Source organism: Rousettus aegyptiacus, unplaced genomic scaffold (assembly GCF_014176215.1).
Source record: "Rousettus aegyptiacus isolate mRouAeg1 unplaced genomic scaffold, mRouAeg1.p scaffold_m13_p_7, whole genome shotgun sequence".
NCBI lineage: Eukaryota > Metazoa > Chordata > Mammalia > Chiroptera > Pteropodidae > Rousettus > Rousettus aegyptiacus.
Window position 1 is genome coordinate 111,740,798 of NW_023416310.1, and position 22,289 is coordinate 111,763,086.

The 22,289-nt window shown below is 45.9% G+C and overlaps 1 protein-coding gene across 1 annotated transcript in view; it reads right to left on the reverse strand.

Moving 5' to 3' along the window:
• Positions 1-695: 695 nt before the first annotated feature.
• Positions 696-22,289, reverse strand: part of LOC118605332 (piggyBac transposable element-derived protein 2-like) — a 37,733-nt gene continuing 16,139 nt past the window's right edge. The window contains exons 3-4 of the mRNA XM_036224756.1: positions 5,104-5,199; positions 696-3,292 (exon numbers count right to left, since the gene is read on the reverse strand). Coding sequence (XP_036080649.1) covers positions 1,672-2,934 — 1,263 coding nt within the window. The 5' untranslated portion in view covers positions 2,935-3,292; positions 5,104-5,199 and the 3' untranslated portion in view covers positions 696-1,671. The remainder of the gene's footprint in view (positions 3,293-5,103; positions 5,200-22,289) is intronic.

The window sequence follows — 22,289 nt, forward strand, 5'->3', positions numbered from 1 at the left end:
GTGCACACTGCCGGCACCCTCATCTCATACTTACTTACTATGCCTCTTCATCGCATCGTTGTCTCTTGTGTGATTAAATCTCATGTTGTACAGTAACATGCTGTACAGGCTGACAGCATACAGACTAGGTGCAATAGGCTGCACTATCCAGGTCTGCGTCAGTGCACTTTATGATGTTTGCACAACAAAATCACCTAGTGGTGTATTTCTCAGAATGTACCCGTATAATGTGTGGTGTTCACCAGAGAGTATTTTATTTCCGCCCTACATTTATTAATCGATACTTTACTGAAGAAAAGCTATGTCCTTTCTCCCCTTTTTATTTATTTATATCGCTATGAACTAAACATGTGCTTTATTCTATGGGTATAAACATTTTTTAGGATTTTGGATGGACTTTAAATTGCCTTTAGAATGGTTACACTCTTTGAGGTACTGCATTGTTCTGTCATCTTTCTATACCCCACCAACACTATTATGTATAACTAAATGCATCTGATGAGAAAACGATGTATAGTAATTGTTTTCCTTTGCATTTTATTGCCACTAGAGTGGAATCTCTATTTATCTTTACTACTCATTTGTTTTTCACTTTGGAATATGTTTTCTCAATTTCTTTGCATTTTAATTCTGATAATGTCAATTTAACTGTTTTATACAATCAAATATACTGATGTTTTTAAATTTGCATTTATATAAAGTTCTTTTCCATATAAAGAGAAGATATTCAACATGTTTCTTTGATTTTTGATAGGTCCAAACTTTTACATGTGTTTCTTTTATTCTTCTGGAATGTATTCCACTATGTTTTCCAATCTAAATTATTTCCTCTATTTCAATACTTTCCCCAAACTTCAGGAATTTATAAAGATAGAATTTAAATCAGCGGGGAAATATATATAACTTTTAATAAGTAATGCAAACCATCCACTTTGGGTAAAAAGGATTCCTACTTCACACTATAAAAATTGATTCCACATGAGAATATGTATTGTGAAAATATTTTTATCAAGAAAATACAAACTACAAATCTAGCCCTCTGGATATATTCGAGGCAGATTATGCCTGGAATGTCTGACAGCACGGATTAAAGTGTAATAAATGTGATTAAGATATCCATCATATTGACATAATTTTTATATACTACTGCCTTTATCTTAGATTATAATCGACAGAACACAATGGTAGAACCTTTTTACTGTTCATGTAAAGTTTCTCTAAAGGATTTGATTACATTTGATTGTCCTCACTAGGACTCAGCTATAATCCGAAGCAAGATTTTTATTTGAAAAGGGGCTCATAAGGTGAAATAAATAACAGTACAAAATACAGTTTTACAAACATTGGTGGTTACTAATATAAATACCCGTCTGTATTTCATGTAGGTATAATAGAGGATAATAAACAGGTAACTGATATGGAGGTGGAGAGAAAATACACCACTCTTGTCATGGGTTCGGGTCTCTTTTTCCCAACAAAAATGAGACATAAGTCCTCCAATGGCTAAACATCTCATTCTCCGCCAGACACCAGGCTCCCGCTGCTCCCGCATCACCGGACGTGGTACTCTCGGAAGCACTTGGCATGCACGCCCTTCTGACACTTCTCGCAGCAGGTGTTGGTCTGGGAGTGGCAGAGGGCACAGCGGGTCCTCTTGTCCTGGTGCACAATCTAGTGCCCGATCATGTCGAAGCGGCTCTCGGTTTCCAGCCGCCGGCCACGCCTTCCCTGAGACGACGTGTCGGCGTTGCTCTCCAGGTACACGCAGGCCACGTACCTGCGGAAGGCCAAGAGGTCCACCTGCGCGTTGCCGCAGCAGATCCGGTGCAGCTGCCACGCATTGTTGAGGGCAGCGTCCAGGACATAACCCATGAAGCTGGAGTACCACTTGGTGCCCCGGACCCGCACCCTGTACCTGGCCATGTTCTGATCCATGCGGCCCACGCCCCCCGCCTTCTCCTGGTACAGCTGCAAGAGGCACCGCAGGCGGACCTGGCCCCGCGCCCCAGCCGCACCTGCGGGACGACTGCTCAACCTCACCGGCTCTATGCCTGCGGCATTGGAGCAGATGGTGACCACATTGCTGTCACGCCAGCGGCACACGATTACCTCCTCGCACTCATCCACTTTGTAATCGAACGAACCCCTCCTCATTTTCTTCAGTTCTTTGGGATCTTTAAGGGGGCAGCGCTCTGTCCTACAGTCGCGCACAGTTCCTGTGGCCTTAACCCCCCTTCTCCTCAAAATGGACATCAGTTGGACACTTGTGAACACCTCGTCGATAAAGATGTGGTAGGGAAGCCGGCCGCGCTCCTGCAGCACATCTGTGAACCTCAACACCATGCTGGTGCCCAGGTCCAGGCCGCCATCCGGCCTGGTGAACAGCGTGCCCTGAGAGGGCTCGAACCACACCAGGTAGCCGCTGCTGGTCGTGCCACACCAGACCTGGCAGCCCAGCTGCCCCGACCGCCCCGAGGGCCGTCGAGACCTGCTCTGCCCGAAGTACTCACACGACGACTCACCAAAACTGTAGAACTCATCCAAGGGTGCATGCTGCTGGAAACTGTGGTTCATCCGCACGAGGGGAGGCCTTACCTTGGTGAACCTATCGCTGTGGTCCAGCTCGCTATTATCCACAAAATGCAGGTACGAGAAGATCAGTTCAAACCTGTCCCTCCTGATGGCATCTGCCACAAGATGGTGATGCGAATCGGGAGAAGTTTCCCAAAACATCCTTCTCCTGGGATAGGAAATGTACCCGCTCAGAATCAGAATGCCCAAAACACACTTCAGTTCCTGGGCCGTGAGACCCAGATGGACATTTTTCTGCCAAGCATAACGATTGGTTTCATTAACAATAAAATTAATCGTTCCTTCATCAAAAAACTCGAAGAGGCCTACAGGACTCAGCTCCTGGCTCCTGAGATGCTCCATATGCGGGTCTGATGCTGGCCAACTGCTGAAGTCCGGCCGGATGTCCCTCTCGGTCCAGACCCGCTTGGGCCTGGCTGCCTTTCACCTCTTCAAGGGCACCAGCAGCTGCGGGTCCTCCTCGTCCCAGCTGCCATCATCCTCGGGCAAAACAGAGGCATGTAGCACATGGCTGGGCAGTTGGGCACCTGGCTGGCCATCCTCATCCCCTGAGTCTTCATCAGTGAAGTCCCCCACGGCACTGTCGGGTGGGGCAATGACGATTTCCTTTCTCTGATGGCCGGACCCATCCTCCAGAGCGCTCAGAACCTCAAGTAGCTTTGTGGATTTCAGGCTGGAACCTCTGCTAGCGGTGAATCCACTGCAGTAACAGGAAACAGAATGACGCCCTGTTAGCACACCGCCCCCACTGCAAAGCACCTGGGCTTGAACAGCATCTGGAACCTGCACCCTAGGCACAGTGCCCAGGAAGTAAATTTCCAGACAAACACTGATTTAAACTATTTTAATGATGGGAGGCCTTCTAAAGAGGCATTCCACACTTCTTTTCTTCTTAAATAAATGTCCTGAATAGAGGGTGATGATGGTGGCATCTGGTCTCATCCGGATCACAGTAACCACCAATGGGATGTCTGGGCCACAGAAGTGATCCCCACGGATGTCCTCTGACTCAGTGGCCACAACAGCTCTGCCTCATGCTGCTGTTTCACCTGTCTCTTCCCTTTCTCGTATTCATTTGGCAAATACAAGTGTCTCCACTCCCCAAATTCTCAAACTCTCACTAGCTGAACTCTCGCTAGGTGAGCTCTTGCTACCCAAGCTCTAGATCTGAACAGACCCAGACAGATCTTCAGATGAAGCATCCACACCAGACGTCTCACCACACACTCACTGCAGTCCAGACCTAATACCACTGGAAAACACAGAAACCCCCTGCCTGGACCCATGGGAACTTAATGGATGGCAAGAGACACTATTTCATGAACAGGCACTGCCCAGAGGTTGGGGGCGGACACCCTCCATGCCCACCTGCTCAGGACTTGTTCTAAGTGGAGGAGACAGACGGCAGATCAACAAGCAAGTGACACCGCTGAATGGCACTGGGTGATGATGGCCAGCCATCCTGGATGAGGATGGAAAATACAGCCAAGGAGAGGACTGGGGTGTTACTCAGGCAGAGGGTAAATGAAGGCTCGCAGGGCGAACAGCCTGCAACTGAGGGAGTAAGGCTTGCAGACAGCTGTGGACAGGGTGGCCCAAGCAGAGAAAGAACCAACAGCACAGGCTCCGAGCCTGAAGAGAAATGGTACCTGCTAACAGCAAGGACGCCAGGTGAGGCTACAGGTGCAGTGCAGGAAGGAGAGCAGAGCTGAGGTGGCAGCAGGCCCCACGGGCTGCAGAGGCCCTTGGCGGCACTGAGTGTGTGTGACTGTCACAGGAAACCCGTAGGGGGGTGAGGGGACACAGGATGTTGGGGGTCAGACACGGCTCTCTGGCCGCGAAAACGGGCTGCATGGGGGCAGCGGGCCCACTGCTGTTTGAGCCCCTCTCCACGTGGAGAGCCCAGAAGGAGGCACGGGCTTCAGCACAGAGCCTGTTCGTAGACCTGCCCTCCATGTCTGGAGTGAGGTGCATTATACACTTATTGCAAGCTCATGTCTGTGCTGAGGCCAAGTCCCCATTCTGAGCACTCCAAGCTCTACACAGGCCAGGAAGGGAGCTCCGCCTTCCAGGGGGAGGAAGGCTGAAGCCCTTACCACAGAGTGCACACTGAGATGGAGGTCAGGGCAGCAGCTGCCTTCCCTCGTCCTCCGGCTTAACCCAGCCAGGGCCCCTATGAGCCTCACCTTACCACCTGCTGCTTGCCCCCAGGCCCAAAACACCCTTGGCACATAACTGTTCTGCCCCATGGGTGGGAGAGCTTGTGGGGAGATGTGCCTTCTGTCTTCAACATAAACCATGTTTTTTTCCATCAAGGGCAGACACAGCAGCTTCACAGCCACACCAGTGCCACATATTCCCTTGTCTACCTGTCTTTCCTCTAACCTTCTCCAACCCCTCCTCTTTCTTCCTCCTTTTCGCTTCCTAGACACCAAGGACTTAGTGAGACCAGCAGGATGAAGGGCTAAAATCATCATGGGCTTGGCCTTTCAAAAACAAAGGAGTAATTACCTGCGTGAAGCCTCCCATCAAACAGCACTCCTACACTGAGGCTGAAGCCATGATGAACTACAAACACGTTTGTCTTGACGTGCATAATCGAAGAATCTGTAAGACAACAGAAGTCGATTTTTTAGAAATTGTACCTTAACTAGCAAGGCAATTAGACCTTCTCTACCACTTAAGGAAAAACATCTCGAGCTTAATGTTCACCACCAACCAGTGGAAATGGACCGAGTATATACAGGAAATGGTGTCTAGCCAATTCTCTAGTCAGAGGGAAACAGAATGAGCTCTGTTGCCTCACAACAGGATACACCTAGGGCAGGGTTTTCTACATTGGCATTGCTGGCATTTGGGGCCGGATGAGTCCTATTGTGGGAGGCATCCCATGTATTATGGGATGTTTAATAGTAGAAGCATCCCAGGGCTCTACCCACCAAATACCAGGAGAACATGCATCCCTCTAGTTGTGAAAACAAAAAATCCTCCAGGCTTCGCCAAGTGTCCCCGGGGGACAAACTGTGCCCTGGCTGACAACTGCTCCAGTCGGCACCACTACTGGAACCTACTTGAGGAGGAAAACATTGTCACCAATGCTGCCTGACATGGCAGCCATCAGCCACACATGGTTATTAAGCATGTGACAGACATGTGGCTAACGTGACTGAGAAACTGGATTTTTAACTTTATGTAATCTTAAGTTTAATTTAAATAGTTACACTTGGCTGCCTGGTGGCTACTATATTAGACAGTGAAGCCCTAGACGTATTAAGAACTAATTGTGAAAAGGCAAAACTGTTAAATGTTTAAAGTATACTAATGACCACAGAACAAGGAAGTCTTTCTTGTAGAAAACATAAAAACTTGAAGTTGGGTAAAATGCACTACATGGAACTTCCAGCAAATCCGTGGTAGGTGGTCTCTAAGATGCCCCCAAAGCCCCTCACCCCTGGTGTTCACACCTTGTGTGATCTTCTCCCCTGAGGAGGCTGGGCCTTGTGACTTCTCATAAACTCAATGTGGTAAAGGTGGTGAGCTGTTTCTTCTGGGGTCAGGCCACAAACAGATGGGCCCCACCTTGTGCTCACTCACTCTCCCATGCCCTGATTGACTGACTCCATGGGCACCCAGCTACAATTTTCTGAGCTTCCCATGGGAGTGGCCCTTGGGGCCAGGAACCAATGGAAGTCCATGGCCAGGAACCAGAGGGCACTGGGCCCTCAGTCCAACAACCACAATGACTGAACCCTGAGGGACACCCCCTCCCAATCACTGTTGGGAGCTGCGCCCTTGGTCTCTCAAGCCCTCAGGCTGTGAGAACCAAACCCATGATAAACAAGTCTTTCCGAGAACTGGCTGACCACCGAAGGTGCTGATAGGCTCCTGCTCTCCCCCCCACCTCGTACTTCCCCCTGTCCTTACCGCTCCTCACACCACCAGCTGAAGACCAATCATATTGCAACAGGTACCCTTTACCTGCCCCCCTTTGTTCTTGCCGTATAAATATGTTTGTTATACAAAAATAAAATTTGAGGCTTGATCAGAACACTGTCTTGCCTCCGCTCCTTTTTCTCCGCCCGTTTTTCCTTACAGGCTGGGTCTCCCTCGCCCCCACCAAATAACAAGTCCCGCGGGTCGGGACAAGTGGCGCCCAACGTGGGGCCCGAGGTAGAGACCCTCGCCGAGACGGACCCCTGAAGCCGAAGTGTGTCGCTCGAGCCCCCTCACAGAAGAGAGAAGTTGAAGTTGAGGACGCCTCTCACCGCTCATGAGAGTCACCCGTCCTCGGTAAGTCTCCCCTCGTCCGTCTCCAGAAAAACGGGCCCCCGCCCTCAAACGGGCCCCCGCCCTGAGACATGGGCTCCCAGCTCTCTAAAGAAGCGGTCTTTATTCGAGACCTAAAAGAATCTCTTAGAGAAAGAGGAGTTAGAGTTAAGAAAAAGGATCTCACTAAGTTTTTTCTTTTTATAGACAAGGTTTGCCCTTGGTTCATTGTTAATGGACCTGAAATTCACCCTAAAAAATGGCAGAAAGTAGGTCGTGACTTAAACGATAAGCTCCAAAGGGAGGGGCCCGATGCGGTCCCTGCCACCGTTTTCTCATATTGGGGTCTAATACGAGACATCGTTGAGGCCGCCTCTGATGACCCAGATAAACAACAACTGCTTTCTGTCGCTGAATACTGTCTTAGACCCCTTTCCCGCGCGCCATCCACTACTTCTCTCCCTCAAGACAAGGCCCCCTCTAAACCCCCTTCTGTGATTATAGACATGACCGATCACTCACCGACCGCCCCCACGGGTTGTTTGTACCCCCCTCTCCCCAAAGAACACCCCCCTTCGGAAGTCCAAATGACACTTCCTATGATTGCTAAAGACCCAGGGGACAGCCCCCTCGACCCCGGCGATGCTGCTACGCTAGAAGATGAGGCTGCCCGTTACCATAATCCAGAATGGCCGCCTTATGCCCTGCCGGGGCCTCCTCCATCTTATGTTTCTCAAGCTCCCACACTCACTCTTTTGCCGCCCCTGCTCTCCCCCTCTACATTGTCCGAGACGGAAAAAAGGCTTTCGGCACAGATTATTAAGGTTAAGCAGATTTTAAAGATGACGGCTGAACTCACTTCCCTCCAAGCTACCCTCCAAAACGTCACCCTTACCGCGCCACCACAAAAGTCCTCCCCGAAGGTTTCGTCCAAACCTCCCAAAAAGAGTCTTAACTTTCCCGTGGTTACCCGTTCCACCCGCACGCCGCCCACTTCCACCTCTGAGGCTACCTCGGAGGCCCCTGCCTCTGACTCAGAAGAGGAGGGTGAACATGCTCAGGAGGAGGATAGTGAGAAGGAGGAGCAGACTAACCCTGAACATAGAGAATTTCATAAGCTTCAGTTCAAAAACCTTAAAGAACTCAACATGGCCGTTAAAACTTACGGACCCAATGCCCCTTACACCCTTTCGGTTCTAGAAACCCTTGCACGAGGGGGTCAGCTCCTGCCCAGCGAGTGGTTTCGGATAGTCCAGGCGGTACTGACCCGCGGACAATTCCTTACGTGGCGGGCTGATTTTTTAGAACGATGCCAGTCTACCGCTGTCATTAACCACAGGGACCCCCGCTCTCCCTCTGCCACCTGGACCTTTGAAAAACTTGCGGGACAGGGAAAATATTCCGCGGAGGCTAAACAGAGAAGGTTCCCTTCTGCACTCCTCGCCCAGACCACTAGCGCTGCGCTTGGGGCCTGGAGGGCACTCCCTATCTCAGGGGCTGCGACTACTCCTCTTACAAAAATCACTCAGGGACCACAAGAAGATTATAGCGAATTTGTCAGTAGGCTCCTAGAGGCGGCGGAAAGAACCCTCGGGGGCGAAGCCTCTAATGACAGGCTCGTTAAACAATTGGCCTACGAAAATGCCAATGCCTCTTGCCGCGCGGTGCTGCGCGGAAAGACGCGAGATAAAACCCTTGATGAAATGTTGCGCATGTGCCGTGACGTTGATCCCTTCACCTCTAAAATGTCCCAAGCCATGCATCTGGCCATAGACCCCCTTGCCTCCAAGGTATCTCAGGCTGTTAATCTCGCGGTGGGAGCTGCCGTCCACGCACCTCAAAATCAACATAGGCCCTGCTTTAAATGCGGCCAGCCTGGCCATTTTGCTCGACAATGTCCTAACAATCCCCCTAATAACCCACCCCCTCTTACATTCCCCCCCTCAGTTTGTCCAAAATGTAAGAAGGGATACCACTGGGCTAAGGATTGCCGCTCTACCACCGACATATTCGGTAACCCAATGCCCTCCCGTCAGGGAAACGGCCAGAGGGGCCAGCCCCGGGCCCCTCAACCGATTTCATTTCTGCCGGCCTCGGGGGACAGCCAACCAATAAACCTCCCGCCCTCCTCAGAGCTACACCCGGGAGCGCAGGAATGGACCTCTGTGCCTCCTCCTCAACGATATTAAAACCAGAGGATGGTGTTCAAGTTTTGTCCACGGGGATTTCTGGCCCACCCCCAAAAGACACTTATTTTTTAATATTAGGCCGTGCATCGACTACCCTGAGTGGCCTTACTATACATCCCTCCCTGGTAGATAATGATTATACAGGGGAGATTAAGATACTAGCCAGTGCGTCTCAGGGCCCAATTACCATCACACAGGGCCAGCGCCTAGCACAGGCGCTGTCCTTGCCCTTAGACACCTCCCAGCCTGCCCTTAATGCAAAAAGAGGCCCCTCTAAACCGGGCTCTTCTGACCTATACTGGGTCCAAGCAATCACCAAAGAACGCCCCATGCTCACACTTAAAATTCAAGGGAAAAGATTTAAAGGCATTCTAGATTCTGGAGCAGACTCCACTGTAATTTCCCGGGCTTCATGGCCCTCTAGCTGGCCTGTACAGGCCTCTCTAACCCACCTGCAAGGGATTGGCCAATCGAAAAATACTTTACAAAGTTCACAATTATTAACCTGGGAAGATGAGGAGGGAAATACTGGAACCACTCAACCATTTGTAGTTCCAGGCTTACCAGTAAACCTTTGGGGACGAGACATTCTCTCCCAAATGAAGGTCATTATGTGCAGCCCCAATGACATCGTTACTCATCAAATGTTAGCTCAGGGTTATCTCCCTGGACGGGGCTTAGGAAAAACAGGACAAGGAGACCCCAATCCTGTAATGGCTACGCCTAAACCAGATCGTTCGGGCCTAGGATTTAATAACCATTTTTTGTAAGGGCCATTGCTCCTCCTGCACACCAGGCAGATAAAATAACCTGGAAAAATGATAATCCTGTCTGGATAGACCAATGGCCCCTTCCCCACAAAAAACTTGATGCAGCCATAGAGTTAGTGCAGGAACAGCTGGCTGCGGGACACATTGAACCATCCACATCCCCTTGGAATACCCCTATATTTGTCATACAAAAACGCTCAGGGAAGTGGCGTCTCTTACAAGATCTCAGGGCAGTTAACAAAACCATGGTTCCTATGGGTGCTTTACAGCCTGGAATTCCCTCCCCCGTAGCCATTCCCCGTGATTTCCTTAAACTTGTCATAGATCTTAAAGACTGTTTTTTCTCAATCCCTCTCCATCCTAAAGATTGTAAACGTTTTGCCTTCAGCCTCCCCATAGTAAACAATGTTGGGCCAACGCCCCGCTTTCAGTGGAGGGTGCTCCCTCAGGGCATGGCCAATAGCCCTACCCTTTGCCAAAAATACGTAGCCTAAACTATTGACCCTTTTCGCAAACTCTTCCCTGCCCTGTACATTATTCATTACATGGACGATATCCTTTTGGCAGGGGCCGAGGAGGCTCAGCTACATCTAGCCGGTCAGGAACTAATAAAAGCTCTTAAAGAAAGAGGGTTAAATATCTCCCCTGAGAAAATACAAATGCATCCTCCTCAGTTATTCCTAGGTTTTGAACTTTTCCCTACCAGAGTGTTTTCTCAAAAAATACAATTAAGAACAGATTCCTTACAGACGCTTAATGACTTTCAGCGCCTACTTGGAGATATCAATTGGCTCAGACCATATCTAAAATTAACCACAGGAGATCTCAAGCCCTTATTTGACATATTGCGCGGGGACCCAGATCCGACCTCCCCTCGCTGCCTCACCCCAGAGGCCAAACAGGCATTAGAAAAGGTCGGAACTGCTATCAGCCAACAGAACATAGGATATCACTCACCACAGTCCTGCCTTTGGCTGCTTATCCTCCCCACCCCTTTCTCCCCTACGGGCTTGCTTTGGCAAAATCACCCGTTATTCTGGATCTATCTACCGGCTTCACCCCCCCCCCCCCGAGTTCTAGCCACTTACCCTCAACTAGTGGCCACCCTCTTGCGCCTGGGGTGGGAGTCAGCCTTAAAACTCTTTGGAAAGGACCTTGACACTATAACCCTCCCGTATAATACAGCTCAGGTACAATGGCTAATTCAAAACGATGATGACTGGGCGATTAGTTGCACCTCCTTCCAAGGAACAATTGATAATCATTATCCTGCTGACAGATTAATTCAGTTCTTACAGAAAACCCCCATTGTTTTTCCCCGGAGAACCAAAGCCACTCCCATTGCGGGAGCCACGCTAGTGTTTTCTGACGGCTCCTCTTCAGGCATAGCAGCCTTTAGTATTAATGGACAGGTTACCCGTATACAGACAGCCTTTCAATCTGCACAGCTTGTTGAACTAACAGCTATAATTACAGTCTTTGAACTCCTAAGTGAGGTTCCTTTCAATCTTTATACTGACAGCGCCTATGTAGCTGTCTCTGTACCCCTACTTGAAACGGTCCCCTACATACGTCCCTCCACAAATGCTTCCCCCTTGTTTTCCAAATTACAAAAACTAATCATTAATCGCAATGCTCCGTTTTTTATTGGACACATTCGCGCTCATTCAGGCTTACCTGGGCCTCTCACAGAGGGAAATAATATAGTAGACCAGGCCACCCAATTGATTGCTGCCGCCCAGGAAGACACCCCCTTTGTTGCCGCACAACGAGCTCACGCTCTACATCACCTCAACACACATACCCTTCGCCTCAAATTTTCCATAACCAGAGAACAGGCCCGCCAGATTGTTCGACAATGCAAAGGTTGTCTGACACTTTTGCCTGAGCCACACCTAGGAGTGAACCCTCGGGGGCTAGTCCCTGGTGAACTTTGGCAAATGGATGTTACTCATTACCCCCCTTTTGGCAAACTTAAATATATCCATGTATCAATAGATACTTATAGTGGCTTTATTTGCGCCTCACTCCAAGCAGGAGAAGCCACCAAAAATGTCATTCAACATGTTATTTCCTGCTTAGCAACTACCCCCCAACCCAAAATTCTTAAGACAGACAATGGCCCTGGCTATAGTAGCACTGGCTTTAAACAGTTTTGTGCCCAGTTAGGCATCAAACACATCACAGGTACCCCCTATAATCCCCAGGGACAAGGTATTGTTGAAAGAGCACATCAAACTCTTAAAAATATGCTCTTTAAATTACAGTCTGGGGGAGAAGTCATATACAATAAAACAGGTAACTCTAAAACACTGTTAAATCATGCATTGTTTGTCCTAAATTTTTTAACGTTAGATGCCACAGGCAAGTCTGCTGCCGACCGCCTTTGGCATCCGTCTACAGCTACTGATTACGCACAGGCCATGTGGAGAGACCCCCTCTCTAACAAATGGCAGGGCCCTGACCTCATCCTCATCTGGGGAAAAGGACATGCTTGCGTCTATGACACCCAAGCACAAAATGCTAGATGGCTTCCGGACCGATTAATCAAACTTTATAACCTACCCAGGGATCCAAAACCCTGAGAATCCTGTTCACCATGTGTTCTTTTGCAGAAAGTTACTGGAGGATCACAAGAAAAAATATGAACTGCCGCGATTGGTCCCCCGCCACTCTTGTCCTTGCCGTAGCTTCCTCCTCATCCTGAATCTGACCCTGCTTTGTGTCGACCCAGCAATCCCCCTCAAATGCAGGTTGGCCCTGCTACTAGGTAATTTAACCTTTTTAGGGGTCTGCACACTCTGCACCTGCATTTAACCAGGTCAATCACACCCAATAGAAAGAGGTACTTCCTAGTCCCAAAAGCCTACAAGCCTTTCACAGTCTTAACAATATGCTCCTACTTTTACTTTGTATACTGCTGCCCTCGAATTTAGCCCATCAAATATTTAATTACACCTGGCAGATTATTAATGAAGCAGGCGATGTCGCCTTTTCTGCCTCCTCACTGGCGGCCACCACACCTTGGAATTCACTCACCCCAGACCTTTGTCGCCTAGCCGCAGGGGCGTCCCCAGACTGGGGACTGCCAGATATATACCTCCCTCTCTCTGAGGCGCCCCAAAATCCTAATGCTGACCATCGAGCCTCCTCCCCTGCGGGATGTGACTCAGGCCAAGCAAGAACTGTCCTTAGAGAGCCCGACTTTTATGTTTGTCCGGGTGGACACAGAGATAGGGCCCTTAATTACAGGTGTGGCTATAGAGAATCCTTTTTCTGTGCCTCCTGGGGCTGTGAGACTACAGGTGACGCCTATTGGCATCCTAGCTCCACTTGGGATTATATCTATGTGAGAAAGGGGTGGAATGACACAGGCCCTAAATGGTGGGGAACCTCAGCCAATCCAGTGTGCACCAAGGAAAACGCCACAAAAGGATGGTGCACCCCTCTTATTATTACATTTACTGAGGCCGGAAAAAAGGCCCCCCTTGAAGGATGGTTGAGAGGGCACGAATGGGGTCTACGGCTCCATATAGGAGGGCCGGACCTGGGCCTCACGTTTAAGGTTAGGCTAACCAAAGAAATACCCAATACGGAAAATAAAATTATCCTAGGGCAGAATAAAGCCCTGTATCCTGCTCCCCCTCGTCCCCGAAGTTCTCCCATACCCACTTATAATAGTTACAGCTCTCCTTTTACCCAACACACTCCATTCCAAGCCTTCCTATCCCCTGCTGGGCCTTCCACGGGTAGCACCCTAATGTCTTTAGCAAATGCCACAGCCTTATCTCTTACAAATTCATCTTATGAAACCTGTTGGATTTGTTTTTCACCTGTCCCCCCTTTTTATGAGGGCATCGCAATTATAACTCAAGAAATCATTTATACTAATGACTCGGGCCTCACGCGCTGGATAGGCCTTCCCCAGTCACAGGTCTCTCCTGGGCAAACGCTATCTCAGTTGTCTGGAATTGGCGTTTGTGTTCATGGCTCCGACTTGCTCCTCCCCCCTGAACTAAGTCCTATTTGTAATTCCTCTCTTGCACCTAATACTTCCTATCAATTCATGGTAGCCCCTAATGGAACCTATTTTGCTTGCTCATTTGGAATAACACCCTCTATCGTCCCTCTGTTATTAACGCAAAATCATGAATATTGTGTGGTAGTTATGCTAGTACCCCGAATCTCTATTCGTCCCCCCACAGACTTAATTCCTTTTTATTCTGACTCCCCGCGCTCAAAAAGAGAGCCTGTAGCAGCAATCACCCTCGCTGTCCTTCTTGGCCTGGGAGCCACCGGTGCAGGGACAGGTATAGCCTCTATTATATCCACAAGACAACAATTATTTACTCTTAGTCTGGCAATAGATAAAGATATCCAGGCCTTACAAGAAGGTCTCAACAACCTGAAAGAGTCTCTGATGTCCCTCTCAGAAGTAGTATTACAAAATCGCAGAGGCCTTGACCTTTTATTCCTTAAGGATGGGGGACTGTGTGCCGCCCTTAAAGAGGAGTGCTGTTTTTATAAAGACAGGACAGGATTAGTCCAAGACAGCATAGACAAAGTCAAGAAAAGCTTAGAAGCCAGACAGAAACAGAGAGAAAAGGATGAATCTTGGTACAAAAACTGGTTCTCTACCTCTCCTTTGTTTTCCACCTTACTACCCAGTTTGTTAGGGCCCCTGGTTGGCTTGCTGCTTCTTTTAACCTTTGGGCCCTAGGCTTTCAGACGCATAACAGATCTTGTTAAAAAACAAGTAGACGCTTTGCTGCAAAAATCTCTCACAGTTTACTATCACCGCCTTAATGTCGAAGAGCCCCCTGAAGACCCCAGCACCGCCCTCCACTTTTCCACCCTCGTTGAAGATATTCACAAACCTTGGTATTCCAGACTCGGGTGGCGATAAAACGCTCCCTCCCTATGGGGAACGACATAAGAGACAGAGGAATGTCTACCTTCACCTTTTATAGACCAAGGGAAGGTATGGGCATCAAGATGGGTGCAGATGCAAAGCTACTGCAAGGGAAGACCCCCATCAGAGGGTCCCCTCTGTCCTTCCCTGAGAACATACCTGGTTTGCATAGAGGTTGGTATCCAAATCACAATCTAAAACCGGCTCTGCCTCTCCTCCCCAAAAGATACCAAGAGCCAACAATAGATGGGCGTATATAGCCCACGGGAGGAACCAGGTCAATGTTCCCCCACTCGGTTAAGGCCCACCTTTCTAAAATAGAAAGGGAGGAGATGTTGGGAGCTGCGCCCTTGGTCTCTCAAGCCCTCAGGCTGTGAGAACCAAACCCATGATAAACAAGTCTTTCCGAGAACTGGCTGACCACCGAAGGTGCTGATAGGCTCCTGCTCTCCCCCCCCACCTCGTACTTCCCCCTGTCCTTACCGCTCCTCACACCACCAGCTGAAGACCAATCATATTGCAACAGGTACCCTTTACCTGCCCCCCTTTGTTCTTGCCGTATAAATATGTCTGTTATCCAAAAATAAAATTTGAGGCTTGATCAGAACACTGTCTTGCCTCCGCTCCTTTTTCTCCGCCCGTTTTTCCTTACAGGCTGGGTCTCCCTCGCCCCCACCAAATAACAAGTCCCGCGGGTCGGGACAAATCACACCTTCAGAGGAGACCACAGCCTTTGCTGACAATTTGCAATCTCAAGAGATGATGAGCCACTGGAACTCAGCTAAGTCACGCCGGGATTACTAACTGGCAGAAACAAAGAGATAATGTTGTTTAAAGGTTCTAAATTGTGGGGTAATTTGTGATATAGCAAAAGGTAACTAATATTAACGTTTATACAACAAAGCACTGAAAACAACGAAGTTATAGCTGTCATGAGATATTCAAAATACTTATAACCAGGAAAAAGCTAGTGTTCAGAATTCCTACAAAGAATTCCTACAAAACAATGAGAAAAAGATAAACAACTCAAAAGGAACGTTAGTTCATCAGCAAGCATTTTCCCTCAGGAGCTCTCATCCTCCTGGTGCTGCTGAGCTTCCATTCTGAGGACAACATAAAATGTAGAGACTAGAGAAGACTGAAGCAGACCTACACAACGGGATAATAGGACAGGACTGCGTGAAGACCCTGCACAGAGCTGCACCAGGAAACAAGGACAAACGATAAACAGTCCCACTGTACAGAAGTGGCCAGCAAGCAAACACCACTGCATAAGAGTGGGGAGGGCAGGGATCGCCTAAGAATTTTTAACCATGAATGTTTATGAGGCCGATTCACATTTCTTAGTGGTCCCAATAACCTCAAGTGAAAATTTAAATGGAAAGTGACCTTCACTGGTAGTGCCTCCCAGGGAATAGTGGAGACAAACAAAAATCTCTTGGGAGTAATATATCCCAAATAAGATTTTAAAAGACCTCCACTGAGAACAATTCCAAAGAGCATAAACTGACAATCAGAGAAAAAGGAAGGTTGCAAAATAAACAAGGGAACAAAAGCACCATGAATGAAGCCGGCAGAAACAACACACAGCAGAATCAGACCCACAGAAACTAGATACTATACATATCAGAAAAATATGAAATAAGTATGTTTAATAAGTTCCGAGAAACAGCATTAACAAGAAATTTAAAAAGAAATAAAAAGGTCAACAAGAGTTAAAAAAGAACCACACAAAATTTTGAAAAACAAAAAGTCCAGCAGCAAATTAAAAAAATAAAAATAAAAAAAACCCACAAAGGAAAGTAAACCTAAAGGAAACCAGAAAGAAAGAAAAAAAAAAGACCTAAAAAAATCAACGACAAAAAAAAAAACACTACCACAATACCAAATAAACAATACCAAACAAATAAGAAAGGAACCAAATAAAATTTAAAAGAATATATAGAAACAAAACTATGTAATAAAAAATCAAAAATTCAAAGAAACAAGAGGGACATCAGCAAAACAGGGAACTGGGAAACTCCATGCTTTCACCCATGCAGAAGTGCTGATGAAAACCACGAGAGGCTGTCTAAAACAACTCTGTAGGACCTCTGAAAGCAGATGAACATTTACAGCAACCAAACAAACCTTCAACTGATAAAAAAACCATCTTGGTCCTGTCTGGGCAGCGAAACTAATTCATAGCCCCTTCGGCTGTGGAAAACAGCCTTTAGGAAACCTACCCAATGCGTACAGTAAACCCCACAGCCCACCCTACCGCTGCACTTCCAGCGGCATTCAGCACAGAGCACAACTGTCTGCAGAGCAAAATCAGTGGCCCCATCTGGCCAAGTAATTCAGCGCACAGTCCTACCTGACTTGGGTCCCCAAACGACAAGCCAAGCTAGCCGTGGGGCCCATTCTGGTGCCTCACTCAAGCAGGAAAGCTAATTCACAGCCCTGCTTACTGCTGAGTACAGTACCCAGTGCCAAGCATCTAAGAAGCTGGACAGGAAAAACCAGGCAACCACGAAGCCCACCCTTCGGCCTCGCTTGAACAAGGAACCAAGCCAGCTGTCCTATCCAGCTATTCTCGGCCAGCACGACTGCTTATCACCTGACTTCAGAGTTCAGGCAGTGCACTCACCCAAAATCATATCCTGAGAGCAAGCCTCACCTGCCCAAGCACACTATCAACGAGCATATCTGAGACTCCAAGATGACCCAAACAAAAAGAACTGTCCCTGCCAAAGCAAACCAGTGAAGTCTGGAAGAAAAGACGGCTTATACAAATGCACAAATACCAATCTAAGAAAGTGAGTACTGTAAAGGATCAGGTAAACATGATGAAAGAAATTGAATTAAGCTACAATAACTGACCAGAAAGAAATAAAGATCTATGAAATGCCAATGAATTCAAAATAATCCTCTTTAAAAAGTTTAACAAACTACAAAAATACACAAATGGAAAAGAAAATTTTTTTTTAAATGTGTAAACAAAACAAGACATTCAACACAGAAATACAAACCATCAAAAGAAAATTCCTAGAGCTGAAGAATATAACTGCACTGAAGAATTCAACAGGGACCTTCAACATCAGACTATCATGCAGAAGTCAGTAAGCTTGAAGACAGGTAATCTGAAATTAGCCAGTTAGAAGAGAAACAGAGAAACAAAGAATGAAAAAGAGTAAGAAAGCCCACAAGATTTATAAGACACCATTAAGCATATATGTGTATGTATACCTGTATGTATGTATGTAGGTATACACAAACATACACACACACACACACACACACACATTATGGAAGTCACAGAAGAGGAGATAGCAAGGCTGAAAAGTTTATTTAAACTTAAAGAAATAATGGAAGTGACATCAGAAACATGGCAGAGTGAGAAATATCTCCAGATCTCTTCTCTTGAAACAACAACAAGCTGAAAATCTAAAACTCAACAAAAAACACCCAACCTGCACACCAGCACATCTGAGCATGGGATCTGCGCATAAGAGCTACCACAGGTCAGTACACCAGGAGTCTGGTGGTAGGCTGGGAGAAACAAAGAAGCTACCTCTCCCAGCTGGAGCTCCCAGCAGAAAGAAGGGGAGTGGAGAAGGTGTGGAGGGTTCCCTGAACGGCCCTGTCTGAGAAAGTTGTAAGCTCCACAGAGCAGCAGTACCCAGGGACCAGGGTAGAAGGCAGAGAAGTAGAGATGGCAGAGGAGTAACAATTGATTATTACCAGCTGCAGCTGCAAAATGAGAGGCTGAGCCACAGCACCCACTCCCTCAACCCCATATACTCCAAGACTGAACATGGCGGAGTCCCAAAGGAATCTGAACAAATGATACCGAAACTCTTGCTGATACTGACAGAGACTGAGAATGAGGTGATTATGACTGAATATTTGTAAGAAGAAAAAAAAAGGCGTTATTAGGACTTTACATAAAGCAGCGATCCAAGAGGCTTAGACACCACCTACTGGAAACCAAAAGACAAAAGCCTTCTTAGCAACAGGCTAAAGAGAGACCTTTATATAAAAAATATTCTTTCTGGCGGGGAAAAAAAAAAAACAAAAAAAGCAGAATACACTTCCATTAATCCCCACACAGAGAAATACTCCATTAAATACAATGAACGCCTAAGGTAACAAGGCGGCTCAGAAAGAAAGAGAAAAATCCCCAGAAAATAAGCTGAAAGACATAGAAATACGCAATTTAAATGACAGAGAATTCAGGATGGTACTTCTGAAAAAACTCAATGAGTTGAAAAGACAACTAGATCAGCAGAATCAGTTGTTTTTTAGCAAGAATACTGAAATCCTTAAAAAGAATAAAACATAACTTCTGGAGATGAAGAACACACTGAAAGAGACGAGGAATGAAATACAAGCTTGGGAAACAGAGTCGACCAAATGGAGGAAAGGATCAGTGATACTGAAGAAGAAATCTAGAAGCAAATCAGAAGGAAGAGAGAAACCGAAGAATGAAAAGTAATGAAAGAGAAATACAAGAACTAGCTGATATCATCAGGAAAGGAAACATAAGAATAATGGGCATTCTCGAAGGAGAGGAAAAGGAGCAGGGATTAGAAAGCATTTCAGACAAATAAGTTGACAAGAACTTATCAAACCTAAGGAATGAACTGGAGCTTGGAATTCAAGAAGTCAACAGAACACTCAATTATCTCATCCCAAAAAGGCCTTTTCCAAGACAGCTGTATTAAAATTATCAAAATAAATGACAAAGAAAGAATTCTCATGGCAGCCAGGGAAAAGGAGGCAGTAATCTATAAAGGAAAAACCATCAGATTATCTTTGGACTTCTCAATACAAACCTTATAAGCCAGAAAGGAGTGGAATCAAATATTCAAACTATTAAGTGAAAGAAACTACCAACCAAGAATAATGTATCCCGCTAAGCTTCTTTAGATATGAAGGAGAAATAAAGACCTGTCCAGACATACAAAAAATGAGGGAATTCTCCACTGAGAGGCCCACATTACAGGAAGTAGTGAAAGGGGTCAACTCACCTAAAACAAAATGACAGAAAAATACATAACTAGGAATAAGGCGACTGGTAGACAGATAGAAGTAGAGGAGTGCAACCCTTACTAAGAACAGGGCATTATAAATTTAAACAATAAAAAGAGATTTGCTATAGCAAGATAGTAATGAACATTCAGCATACATAGGGACAAACTGAGACAACAATGACAGAAAAGGGGAGGATTCAAAGATCTACATTCGGAAAGGGGGATGGAGATAAAGCATGCACAGGAAAAAAATGGATGACTGTATGTATGTATGTGTGTGCGTATATATATGTTTGTGTACATACATACATATATATATAAAACACTATCCTTTACACATTTGTAAAGTTAACCACACGCCAAAGATTCAGAACTGAAGTATATAACATAGAACGAGAAGGACCAGAGGGAAAATCCACAAAACTCAACCAAAAACAAAGAAAACAAAATCACAAAAAACGAAAAACAAAAACGAAAACACAAGGACAAGGAAGCAATGGAAACACTGAGCTACCAGAAAGCAAAACATAAAATGGCTACAGGAAAACCTCATATTTCAATAATCACCCTAAATGAAAATGGAATGAACTCACCAATGAAAAGGCGCAGAGCTGCAGATAGAATCGAAAACAAAACCCAACCATATGCTGCCTCCAGGAGACACACTTCATTTCCAAAGACAAATATAGACTCAAAGTGAAAGGGTGGTAAATGATATTTCAAGCAAATGGCATTCAGAGAAAAATGGGAGCAGCAGTACTAATATCGAACGAAACAGACTTCAAAATAAAAAGGTAAAGAAAGATACTGAGGGACACTTCATAATAATAAAAGGAGTCATACACCATGAAGACATAACACTTATTAATATCTATGCTCCCAATCAGGGAGCCCCAAAATACATAAAGCAATTTCTAACAATTAAAGGAATAAAACACCCAAGCACCATCATAGTAGGGGACCTAAATACCCCACTGTCAGATATGGACAGATCATCCAAACAGATCATCAATAAGGAAATAACATCTTTAAATGGCGCGTTAAGATAAACTGGATATAAATGACCAATACAGAGCCTTCCATCCCAAACAGCTGCTTCTATATTCTTCTCTAGTGCACATGCATCATTCTCAAGGACTGACCACATACTGGGACAACAAATATAAGACTCAACAAATGTAAGAGGGTTGAAATCATACCAACTATATTCTCAGATCATAATGCTTTGAAGCTAGATATCAACTGTAAAAAGAAAGCGGAAAGAATCACAAATACATAAAAATTAAACAACATGCTACTGAAGAATAACTGGGTCAGAGAAGAAATAAAAAGAGATCAAGAGATACATAGAAACAAATGATAATGATAGGATAATATATCAAAACTTTTGGGACACGGCAAAAGCAGTCATAAGAGGAAAGTTCATATCATTACAGGCCTAACTCAAAAAACAAGATAGATCTCAAATAAACAACCTAACTCTTCATCTTAAAAACTAGGAAAGGAAGAAAAGTGAAACCTAAAGTCAGCAGATGGAAAGAAACAATCATAATTAGAGCAGAATTAAATGAAATTGAAAACAAAATTTAAAGAAAAAAGAAATGCAACAAAGAGCTGGTTATTTGAGAAGGTTAATAAAATTGAAAACCTATGGCTAGACTCACGAAAGAAAAAAGAGAAAGGATACAAAGAAACAAAATGAAAGAGGGGGAATTACAATTGACACTCCATAAATACAAAGGATCATACAAGAAACTATGAAAAAGTATATAACACCAAATTTAACCATCTGGAAGAAAAGGTCGACCAGGACTTAGAAAAATATAACCTTCCTAGACTCCATCAAGAACTGAATCAGCAGTATGGAAACTGAAACAATCACCAAAAAGTAGAAGTCCAGGACCAGATGGCTTTACCAGGAAATTCTACAAAACAGTCAAAGAAGATTCAATACCCTTTATCCTCAAACTCTTCCCAAAAGTCAAAGAGTAGGCAAAACTTCCTAACTCGTTTTATGAGGCCAATACAACCCAAGTACCAAAACCTGGTAAAAATAACACAAAAAATAAAATTACAGACTAGTATCTCTCGTCAACACAGATGCAAAAATCCTAAATAAGATACTAGCAAACTGAATACAACGACATATTAAAAAGATTATACACCAAGACCAAGCGGGCTTCATCCCAGGGGCACAGGGACGGTCCAACCTATGCAAATAATAATTGTAATATGTCAGGAGCCATCTTAAGACTAGAGGTCCGCCATTATAAATTACCAGGAAGGTCACGTAGCCAGAAAGAACTTGTTCTTCTTTTTGCATAAGTCACTCAGCACCTTCTAACTAAGCAACAGGAGGCCGCAATAACCGCAGGACAGAACGACGCTGATACCAGCTGGCCAATCAGATCATGCCATATACTCCTCTTTCCCTAATCAGCCCTACCCCTTTCTCTTATTTCCTGTATAAAAGCAACTGCTGCTCAGAATAAAATTTGAGGCTTGATCAGAACACTGTCTTGCCTCCACTCTTTTCTCTCGTCCG